General features: G+C 39.7%; 1 protein-coding gene across 4 annotated transcripts in view; it reads right to left on the bottom strand.

Annotated features, from left to right (window-relative positions):
• Positions 1-12,081, bottom strand: part of APP (amyloid beta precursor protein) — a 542,079-nt gene that overhangs the window by 232,844 nt on the left and 297,154 nt on the right. For all 4 annotated transcript variants that reach the window (XM_053706002.1, XM_053706000.1, XM_053706001.1 and 1 more), the window contains exons 4-5: positions 6,487-6,599; positions 5,642-5,832 (exon numbers count right to left, since the gene is read on the bottom strand). In XM_053706002.1, coding sequence (XP_053561977.1) covers positions 5,642-5,832; positions 6,487-6,599 — 304 coding nt within the window. The remainder of the gene's footprint in view (positions 1-5,641; positions 5,833-6,486; positions 6,600-12,081) is intronic.

Genomic DNA, 12,081 nt, shown 5'->3' with positions numbered 1-12,081 from the left:
AGAACTGAAAGAACTAGATTTAGACTCCAGGGAGGAGTCAAAGGTCTGTAAACAGGCTTGATCCTAACCAGAGCCTGAACAAATGCTTGAACATCTGGCACAGCTGCCAGTCGTTTGTGTAGTAAGACAGATAAAGCGGAAATCTGTCCCTTTAGAGAACTCGCAGATAATCCTTTATCCAAACCTTCCTGCAGAAAGGAAAGAATCTTAGGAATTTTTATCTTATCCCATGGGAATCCCTTGGATTCACACCAACAGATATATCTTTTCCATATTTTATGGTAAATCTTTCTAGTTACCGGTTTTCTGGCCTGAACCAGAGTATCTATCACAGAATCTGAAAACCCACGCTTTGATAGAATCAAGCGTTCAATCTCCAAGCCGTCAACTGGAGGGATACCAGATTTGGATGTTCGAATGGACCCTGAACAAGAAGGTCCTGTCTGCAAGGGAGCTTCCATGGTGGAACCGATGACATATTCACCAGGTCTGCATACCAAGTCCTGCGTGGCCACGCAGGAGCTATCAAGATCACCGAGGCCCCCTCCTGTTTGATCCTGGCTACCAGCCTGGGAATGAGAGGAAACGGTGGGAACACATAAGCTAGGTTGAAAGTCCAAGGTGCTACTAGTGCATCCACTAGAGTCGCCTTGGGATCCCTGGATCTGGACCCGTAACAAGGAACCTTGAAGTTCTGACGAGACGCCATCAGATCCATGTCTGGAATGCCCCATAATTGAGTCAACTGGGCAAAGATCTCCGGGTGGAGTTCCCACTCCCCCGGATGGAAAGTCTGACGACTCAGATAATCCGCTTCCCAGTTTTCCACACCTGGGATGTGGATCGCAGATAGATGGCAGGAGTGATCCTCCGCCCATTGTATAATTTTGGTCACTTCTTTCATCGCTAGGGAACTCCTTGTTCCCCCCTGATGATTGACATACGCAACAGTCGTTATGTTGTCTGATTGGAATCTTATGAATCTGGCCTTTGCAAGCTGAGGCCAAGCCCTGAGAGCATTGAATATCGCTCTTAGTTCCAGAATGTTTATCGGGAGAAGAGACTCTTCCCGAGACCATAGTCCCTGAGCTTTCAGGGATTCCCAGACCGCGCCCCAGCCCACTAGACTGGCGTCGGTCGTGACAATGACCCACTCTGGTCTGCGGAAGCTCATTCCCTGGGATAGATGGTCTAGGGTCAGCCACCAACGGAGTGACTCTCTGGTCTTCTGATCTACTTGAATCACTGGAGACAAGTCTGTATAGTCCCCATTCCACTGTTTGAGCATGCACAGTTGTAATGGTCTTAGATGAATTCGTGCAAAAGGAACTATGTCCATTGCTGCAACCATCAACCCTACCACTTCCATGCACTGAGCTTTGGAAGGACGTTGAACAGAGTGAAGAACTTGACAAGCGCTTAGAAGTTTTGACTTTCTGACATCTATTATTGTTCCCAAGAAGGGAACTCTTGTTGACGGAGACAGAGAACTCTTTTCTATGTTCACCTTCCATCCGTGAGATCTGAGAAAGGCTAGAACGATGTCTGTATGAGCCTTTGCTTTTGAAAGGGACAACGCTTGAATTAGAATGTCGTCCAAGTACGGTACTACTGCAATGCCCCTTGGTCTTAGAACCGCTAGAAGGGACCCGAGTACCTTTGTGACAATCCTTGGAGCAGTGGCTAACCCAAATGGAAGAGCCACAAACTGGTAATGTTTGTCCAGAAAGGCGAACCTTAGGAACTGATGATGGTCTTTGTGGATAGGAATATGTAGGTACGCATCCTTTAGATCCACGGTAGTCATAAATTGACCTTCCTGGATAGTGGGTAGAATCGTTCAAATGGTTTCCATTTTGAACGATGGTACCCTGAGAAATTTGTTTAGGATCTTTAAATCCAGAATTGGTCTGAAGGTTCCCTCTTTTTTGGGAACTACGAACAGATTTGAGTAAAATCCCATTCCTTGTTCCGTCATTGGAACAGGGTGAATCATTCCCATCTTTAACAGGTCTTCTACACAATGTAAGAACGCCTGTCTCTTTATTTGGTTTAAGGATAAGTGAGACATGTGGAACCTTCCCCTTGGGGGTAGTTCCTTGAATTCCAGAAGATAACCCTGAGAAACTATTTCTAGTGCCTAGGGATCCTGAACATCTCTTGCCCAAGCCTGAGCAAAGAGAGAGAGTCTGCCCCCTACTAGATCCGGTCCCGGATCGGGGGCTACTCCTTCATGCTGTTTTGTTAGCAGCAGCAGGCTTCTTGGCCTGCTTACCCTTGTTCCAGCCTTGCATAGGTTTCCAGGCTGGTTTGGGCTGTGAGGCATTACCCTCTTGCTTAGAGGATGCGGAATTAGAGGTCGGTCCGTTCCTGAAATTGCGAAAGGAACGAAAATTAGACTTATTCTTAGCCTTGAAAGGCCTATCTTGTGGAAGGGCGTGGCCCTTTCCCCCAGTAATGTCTGAGATAATCTCTTTCAATTCTGGCCCAAAGAGAGTTTTACCTTTGAAAGGGATGTTAAGCAATTTTGTCTTGGATGATAGAACCACGCTGTAGTGACAGGAACAATGCACGAAATGGGTTGTAGAAGGTAACCCTGCTGTACAAAAATCTTTTTAAGCAAACCTTCCAATTTTTTATCCATAGGATCTTTGAAAGCACAACTATCCTCAATAGGGATAGTAGTGCGCTTGTTTAAAGTAGAAACTGCCCCCTCGACCTTAGGGACTGTCTGCCATAAGTCCTTTCTGGGGTCGACCATAGGAAATAATTTCTTAAATATAGGTGGGGGAACAAAAGGTATGCCGGGCTTCTCCCACTCCTTATTCACTATGTCCGCCACCCGCTTGGGTATAGGAAAAGCGTCGGGGTGCACCGGAACCTCTAGAAACTTGTCCATCTTGCATAATTTCTCTGGGATGACCAAGATGTCACAATCATCCAGAGTAGATAACACCTCCTTAAGCAGTGCGCGGAGATGTTCTAATTTAAATTTAAATGTCACAACATCAGGTTCAGCTTGTTGAGAAATTTTTCCTGAATCTGAAATTTCCCCATCTGACAGAACCTCCCTCATGGCCACTTCAGATTGGTGTGAGGGTATGACAGAACAATTATCATCAGCGCCCTCCTGGCTCTTCAGTGTTTAAAACAGAGCAATCGCGCTTTCTCTGATATGCAGGCATTTTGGATAAAATATTTGCTATGGAGTTATCCATTACAGCCGTCAATTGTTGCATGGTAATAAGCATTGGCACGCTAGATGTACTAGGGGCCTCCTGCGTGGGCAAAACTGGTGTAGACACAGTAGGGGATGATGTAGTATCATGTCTACTCCCCTCATCTGAGGAATCATTTTGGGCAATTTCATTATCTGTGGCAGTACTGTCCTTACTTTGTTTGGACGCTATGGCACAATTATCACACAATTTTGAGTGGGGAGACACATTGGCTTTCACACATATAGAACATAGCTTATCCAAAGGCACAGACATGTTAAACAGACTTAAACTTGTCAATAAAGCCCAAAAAACGTTTTAACACAAAACCGTTACTGTCTCTTTAAATTTTAAACAGAGCACACTTTATTACTGAATATGTGAAAAAGTATGAAGGAATTGTTCAAAATTTACCAAAATTTCACTACAGTGTCTTAAAGCCTTAATAGTATTGCATACCAATCAGAGCTTTAACCCTTAAAATAACGGAACCGGAGCCGTTTACAAATTTAACCCCTATACAGTCCCAGCTACAGCCCTTGCTGTGACTTTACCAAGCCCAGAGGGGAATACGATACCAAATGACGCCTTCCAGACACTTTTCCAACAACTTTCTGGTCCTCACACATGCATCTGCATGTCTTACTCTCAAAAACAACTGCGCAGTAATGGCGCGAAAATTAGGCTCAGCCTACAACTGGGAAGGCCCTTCCTGACTGGAAAAGGTGTCTAACACAGTGCCTGCCGTTAAAAAACGTTCCCCAAGTTTATAAGTGTGAATTATCAGCATAAACATGAATAAAATGTCCAAATAAAGCAATCGATTTAGCCCATAAAAGTGTCTACCAGCTTTATAGCCCATATTAAGCCTGTTATTCTGTTTGAAACTAAGAAAAATGGCTTACCGGTCCCCATGAGGGGAAATGACAGCCTTCCAGCATTACACAGTCTTGTTAGAAATATGGCTAGTCATACCTTAAGCAGAAAAGTCTGCTAACTGTTTCCCCCAACTGAAGTTACTTCATCTCAACAGTCCTATGTGGAAACAGCAATCGATTTTAGTTACTGTCTGCTAAAATCATCTTCCTCTAACAAACAGAAATCTTCATCCTTTTCTGTTTCAGAGTAAATAGTACATACCAGCACTATTTTAAAATGACAAACTCTTGATAGTAGAATAAAAAACTACAACTAAACACCACATACTCTTAACCATCTCCGTGGAGATGTTGCCTGTGCAACGGCAAAGAGAATGACTGGGGTGGGCGGAGCCTAGGAGGGACTATATGGCCAGCTTTGCTGGGACTCTTTGCCATTTCCTGTTGGGGAAGAGATATTCCCACAAGTAAGGATGACGCCGTGGACCGGACACACCTATGTTGGAGAAAAGCTGTCAAATACATTTCAGGCACAGAAACTTTTTTAAAAAAAATTCCATAAATGTTCAGCATAAGTTGTATATAAAAAGCAAACTGTCTGCTGACCAATATAATGTAGATCTATACCAGCCTGAACACCGTGAATAGTTTTTCTAAGACCTGTCTATGCTTTCTAGTGCCTTAACTCAATTTCCTGGAGGTAGCTTGGAAATAATGTTATTCATTTGTTTAAATAAAAAAATAAAAAAACTCTGCCAAAGATAGGTCTCACACTTCTACATAAGATGTACAAAAAAAAAATTTTATGCAAATTCTGTCAACGTAATAAAATATGAACTATTCAAATGAGGACACTAGTTCCTATTGCATTACTGATAACGGAAAGGGGATTATTTAATATCAAGAATAAAAGGAATGTGACTAGTTTTACACTGTATGTCATTAAACCAGCTACAATTACTGAGTCTGCTTGAGAAAGTCCACTTACTAGTAGATGCAATGCACTGAGGTTTTTACCAGTCTCTGGGACACCATAGATTCTAACAAAGATGCAGGAGAGAGACTTGTTCTCTGGTGCTGTCACACTACCATAATTAACATAACCCAGTATGTTTGAGTAAATTACATTGGGATATGGAATCTGTATAAACTGCTCTACACGCCTAGATAGTATTTTATCTGCTAAGGGTCTGCAATTTAGCATGTGTCCAGATTTTTACTTAGAGCCAATGCAGCATTTCTATTTGGTCTTGTTTTTTTCAGACTATAAATTAGCTGGTCTGAAAACACCATCTGATTTGAGCTACATCTGGTTTTGGTAAATGGATCCTCTTTTATCTGATTGGGAAGTGCATATTACCTTTATAGCCTGCCTATTATTATATCTAATACAAGCTAACATTTTATACATAAAATGGTTTGGAATATAGAAAATCCAAAAAAGGATTATGGAAAAGCCATGAAGCCTCCTACAGAGGAGTCTGGCGCATTCTAAATAACAAAACAACTGGTATCCATTGGTTGACAGAGCAAAGACAGACTTACCTCCTATCTGCATAATCTGCATCTGCACCGCCCCACCAGACGTCTGAATCATCTTCTGCATCAGCCGAATCAAAGCTGTCACTTTCATCTGCTGCTGGACAACAAACGAACTCCACTCCCCGGAACCTGTCAATTCCACAAGGCAGCAGCATTCCGTAATCGTGAAGATTCATACTCTTCTCGCCGCAAGACTGAGAACAAAGACACAACAAGCGTTGTCAAGATATGTTTATTATTTTCATGTACAGATCTGTGTAGAACAGGGACACAAGGTAGAATTTTTATAAACCACACAGGAATTTTATACACATAAACCTTACTCAAAAAAATATTGTGGTGCAGCATTTTAAAGGGACATTTTTTTATTTCATGATTTAGAAAGAGCATGCGATTTTAAACAACTTTTCTATTTACTTCTATTAACTCATTTACTTCATACGGTTGGTATCTTTAGTTGAAAAGCATATCTAAATGGGCTCAGTAGCTGCCGATTGGTGCCTGCACATAGATGTCTTGTCATTGGCTCACCCATGTGCATTGCTATTTCTTCAACAAAGGATACCTAAAAGAATTAAGCATATTAGATAATAGAAGTAAATTGGAATGTTGTTTAAAATTGTATTCTTTATCTGAATCAAGAAAGAAAAGGTTTGGGTTTCATGTACCTTTAAGAGTCCAATAGTAAATGGACCCAATGATTTTACCCCACTGGATTATAATGGACCTTTACAAATAAGAATAAACAAATCCCCACTAGAGACAGAGCAAGAAAATAATGAGTGTTAGTGCAGCAGACAAAGCAATAGAATGTGTGAGGTATAAAATAGCAAACAGCAGCTGCTTACCTCTTTAGCTACAGTATGCCAGTGTAGGTGAGACTCGCAGATATCCATCCTTTCCTGGTGTAGGAACTTGCACTTATCAGGAACAAGCAGGGCATCACTAACAAATTCTCCCACTGAAATGAAAACAATTTATCTTCTATAAAACAAAGCCAATATGAAAAAAACATCAAACAACATAAACATTTGTAACTAAAAGGTCATTCCTTAAAGGGACATAAAAGGGGTTAAGCTCTAATAATAATACAATGATTTAAGACAATAGAGCATTTATTGCACTTTAATGTCCCTTTAAAGACCACGGATATGAGAAAAGTGTTTTTAAAAGTAACAGCAGGAAGAATGTGGCATTAGATTGTGTAAATATACTTTAATGCTAGGCAAAATGTTTTTTTATACGTTACAATATGACATGTGTGTCACTTTAAGGATTTCATTTGTTGTGTGAAGAAAGTGCCGCAAATTTGGTTTCAACAGGTATAAATGAAAGAAAAGTATAGAATGAATAAGCGTGAAAACCACGTGTTTTTCCATGATTCAGATCGAACATACAATTTTAAACAACTTCTCAATTTACTTCTATTATTAAATATGCTTCATTCTCCTGAGCCTACCTAGGTGTGCTTTTCAACAAAGGATACTAAGAGGACAAAGCAAATTAGATAATAGACGTAAAATGGAAAGTTGTTTAAAATTGCATGCTCTATCTGAATCATGAAATTTTGACTTTGCTGTCCCTTTAAATTGAACAGTTAATCTCCAAATCGAAAGCACTTTGCAACCTCTAATTGAGCTAAAGACCACAAATATGATCAGAAAGAAGCTCGGAGGTTTAAATGGTGCTGTTACATATAAATGATAAATACATATGAGCACAATGTTCCTTTACAAAAAAATCTTAGACTTCCCTATATAGCAATATACAAAACACAAATGACTTTCACATGAATGAGCCTTTTGTAATATTATAGCTCACTGTACTGCAAAATGTTTTAACATTTAATAAACAGGAGGGTAATCTACTCACTCGGATATATAATCTGCCCCTAAGAACGTAGTAAAACAAATCTGTTTTATAAAGCTTATTACATTACAGGCATCACAAGAGCACTGTCAAATCCATTACACAAGTTGTGACAAATCACTGTCAGAAAGCCGTTAGCTTTGTCAGCCCGGCATATCAGTATACGATTGGCATGAAGGGCGCAAATCCATCTGAAGCCAATGTAAGCCGGCATGATGTTATTTGCCGCAAGAGACCCTACGGAGCTTAAAAAACAGAGTAGCTTACAAACTGCAAAAGTTCTTTTATTACAGCCATTTTAGAAACAAGAAGAGAACGACCAGTATTTATAAACCTCCCAACTGTTCTATATTTTGCAGTATGATCTTGAATAAAAGGTAAGTCCTCTTTTCTATCTATATATCCCAGTTCTACAGAGGTAACATAGGTCGGGATGGGCACATGTTCACATTTAAAGGGACAGTCAACACCAGAATTGTTGTTGTTTAAAAAGATAGATAATCCCTTTATCCCCCAGTTTTGCATAAACAACACTGTTATATTAATATACTTTTTACTTCTGTGATTAACTTGTATATATGCATCTTCTGACAGCCCCCTGATCACATGACATTTTATTTATTATCTATTTATTATCTATTATTTATTTATTATCTATTTAGCCAATTAGTGCAGTGTCTGCCACAAGCCACAGGCGTGGTCCCAATGTTATCTATATGGCTCACATGAACTAGCTCTCCCCTGTTGTGAAAAGCAAATAAAAAAGCATGTGATAAAAGGCGGCCTTCAAAGGCTTAGAAATCATATTAGCCTTCCTAGGTTTAGCTTTCAACTAAGAATACCAAGAGAACAAAGCAAAATTAGTGATAAAAGTAAATTGGAAAGTGGTTTAAAATTGCATGCTCTATTTGAAACATGAAAGTTTTTTTTTGGCCTTGACTGTCCCTTTAACACAAGAATGGCAGAACAAATTAACCATTTCACATTCTTTATTCCATTCAAATGCTTATGTAGAGAAAAATGAACTTTCAAACATCAAATGTGAAATACAAACATTTGAATATTGTTCAACAAAGACTTAAAATGAAGTCTAGATGAATGAAAATGTGGAAATTTGTATTAAAATTTGAATGTGATATTCCTAATTCTGCATTCAAATGTTAACACTTTAAAATGAATTCCAAATATCAGCAAATATCCTACAGGTATTTTGAAAGAAAGTTGGAAATGTTTATTATTTTTTCACAAACACAGCAAGGTACTTACCCATCCCTACCTAAAACCACCCCAGAATGCCTTGTCATAAAGTTCACAAAAGGTAAGACCAAAGAGCACCAGCTACACCCCCAACTCCTACACCACCACCACCACTGCTGTTGTGGGGACAGCTCCAGGGTCCATCCTTCTGCTCAAAAGATACTCATGCTGTATTAATGCTTATTGTAAGCAAAATGCACATCCACACTAGCAGCATCCTGCACCAATCCTCTTGATTTCAAATCCAACATTCAGTTGATTACCTGGAAGCAGTTCTGGTGCACAGCAGGAGCTACAGCAGCTGCCCTGCTCTGGTGGGACTCTACGACATGGGACTCCTAAGCGGGAGAGAGTTGTGCCTCTTGAGTTGGCCCCCCCCCCCTCACTATGTCTAAGTTTATAAGACCACAAGTTTCTATGAAAGTGGCAAAACCAACCTGCAATCTGGTACTGAAGAGCCTGTGACAAAATAAATTGGAGGAGGAGCAGCATTCTCCTGCTAGATCAGCTCCAGGTAGAAGCTAAATGTTCCTGCAGCCAACAGCGGCATTGACTTGGTGCCTCTTAATACTCAACATACTAGTAAGTCCCACATAACCCATTCCTCCAGCATCATGAACATGCCATAACTCTTTTTGCATGTGTTACACTTCATGGATGTAAACACATTTATATAGTTACCAAAAAATATTGGCTCCTAGATTTGGAACAAATTTGTTAAGCTATAAGGTGAAGAATATGAATATGAATGGTCAAAATAAATAGTCAAGCTATCTGGTTACATTAAATAAACATGGGAAAAAATAATCAGATCTGGTATTGTATGGAGAGGATATGCTCAGTTTTATATGGTGTAGTCAGTGGATGTGTTCCACTAAAGCAGAGCTTTCCAAACTTTTCATGTTGGTGACACTTTTTAGACCTACATCATTTCACGACACAGTAATTCAGTTGTACTAGCAAACAGGAGGTTAAACTGACTTGTTTTAAGAAACATAGAAACATAGATATTGACGGCAGATAAGTGCCAAAGGCCCAGCAAGTCTGCCCGATATTACATAAGAGATACGGACACATACATAAATGATATAATAACAAAATGTATTTACAAGTAACAGTATGTGCAAGTATTAAAAAAAGTTTAATAACACCAATAGCTACTTACTATTTTAATGGGATGTATGAGGTTGATGGGATGAACACAGTTTCTGAATATTTGGTGAAATATTAGATAAAGACACTCGCATTTCATCATCAAGCAGCTGTCTCACTCACTGACTACACATGCAGTCACAAGACAATTGAGGAGACTACACATGCAGTCACAAGACAATTGAGGAGACTACACGTGCAGTCAGGAGCCAATGTGCCATTAAAGCCGCCAATGGGAATAGTTTCAGTTCATTTGGGTACAGGGACACTGTACCCAAATTTTTTCTTTTGTAATTCAGAAACAGCATGCAATTTTAAGCAACTTTCTAATTTACTCCTATTATCAATTTTTCTTTGTTCTCTTGCTATCATTATTTGAAAAAGAAGGCATCTAAGCTTTTTTTTTTTGTTTCAGTACTCTGGACAGCATTTTTTTTATTGGTGGATGAATTTATCCACCAATCAGCAAGGACAACCCAGGTTGTTCACTAAAAATGGGCTGGCATCTAAACTTACATTCTTGAACTTACATTCTTGCATTTCAAATAAAGATACCAAGAGAATGAAGAAAATTTGATAATAGGAGTAAATTAGAAAGTTGCTTAAAATTTCATGCTCAATCTGAATCACAAAAGAAAAATTTTGGGTACAGTGTCCCTTTAAGATGATCTGTGACCCACTAGGTATCAATCATGTTTCAACCATTTGATATGCGTAGCAGGCAGACGGAAGGTCAGAAACCAAAAAATAAAAAAAAATTGTGCTGAAGCAGGGAAACACCTACACACTGCTGCTGGCACACAGTTTGGAGAGCACTGCCCTAAAGTAATTAGTTTAGTTAATGTGGTTTTTCTGGGGGGGGGGGGGGTGACCAGTAGAAGTGCTGGACTTATGTGCAGAGACTGGATGCTTGTATACATTTCATAACATACTAATTGATTCATTTTTCATGCATCAGACCCACATTTTAGTCTACACAGAATCAAACAGCACCATGACTACATTCAATGGCTGTATATTCCCAAACTGGACAGGGTGGAGATTTTTGATGCCTAATATGTCCACGAGTGGCAAAACTATCTTAAGAATATTCAGAATCCAATGAGAGAACATTTCCTATGAACATTCAGAGACACAGAGGAAGTGAAATATTACTCAGTTTCAGTTATTCATTTTAAGAGAACATACAAATAGATTTAAAGGAATAAATACTTAGTGAAATATCTACATCCTAAGTTCCTAATTCTGAGGATAGCTTTATGAATATCTCATGTGCATGGAATTCAATTTTACAGTTTCATAATAAATAAAAAAAAAATAGAAAAAGAAACAAACAAAAACAAAACATTACAACATTGATTGGTTACCCCAGACACCAAAAAGACACCTTTAGAATTGTGCCTTGCACCTGGGTGCATCAGCCCTTGACTATTGCCTTACTGCCCTTTCAAGTTCCGATGCAGCCAGTCGATCTCCTGCAGGCTACACCAGGGAACTGGATTGTACAAGTGTATAGGTGCACGGCGCTGCTGCACCCCGTCTCCTCTCCTCTGCTGCCTGCACCAATTCCTATGTCACACATACATTAATCGTCTGTGGTTTCTGGTGAAGATGTGCAGCTGGGAGCCAGACTGCAGCTATATGCCATCTTCTATAATCTGCACATGACACAGGCTTCAGAGAAGAGGAGAAGGGATGAAGCAGCAGATAGGCTCTAAGGGAGGCATCTGCCCCAGAAACAGTGGGCGTTAAACCCGCACACGATACAGCACACAGCGCAGGCTTCACTGTCTCTGATGAAGATGCCCAACTCCGATTCATTCTGCAGCATTATCAAATTTCCTTTCCCATGAAGCCTGCACTGAAGAAAAATTGTACTTCTCTCCCCTATTTTTAACTTTGAGTGGACTAGTAGCATTTCTCCTCTGACTATATTAAAATCTGATGTGGCTAGTGGCGACCAAAATATTTCTGGCTACAAGATTTTATAACAATTTGTCAAGCCCTGCTTTACAGTTAGCTTCTGTTACCTAACTTACCTCTTTCTCCAGCTCCATGCCATAACAGAATCACTCTGGAGCAAGATAGTACTTCTTAAAGGGACAGTCAAGTCAAAATTAAACTTTCATGATTCAGATAGGGCATGCAATATTAAAACAAATTTC

The sequence above is a fragment of the Bombina bombina genome, chromosome 3 (assembly GCF_027579735.1).
Source record: "Bombina bombina isolate aBomBom1 chromosome 3, aBomBom1.pri, whole genome shotgun sequence".
NCBI classification, from domain to species: Eukaryota; Metazoa; Chordata; class Amphibia; order Anura; family Bombinatoridae; genus Bombina; species Bombina bombina.
Note: the sequence above shows the minus strand (reverse complement) of the source record. Positions and strands in the feature narration are given on the sequence as shown.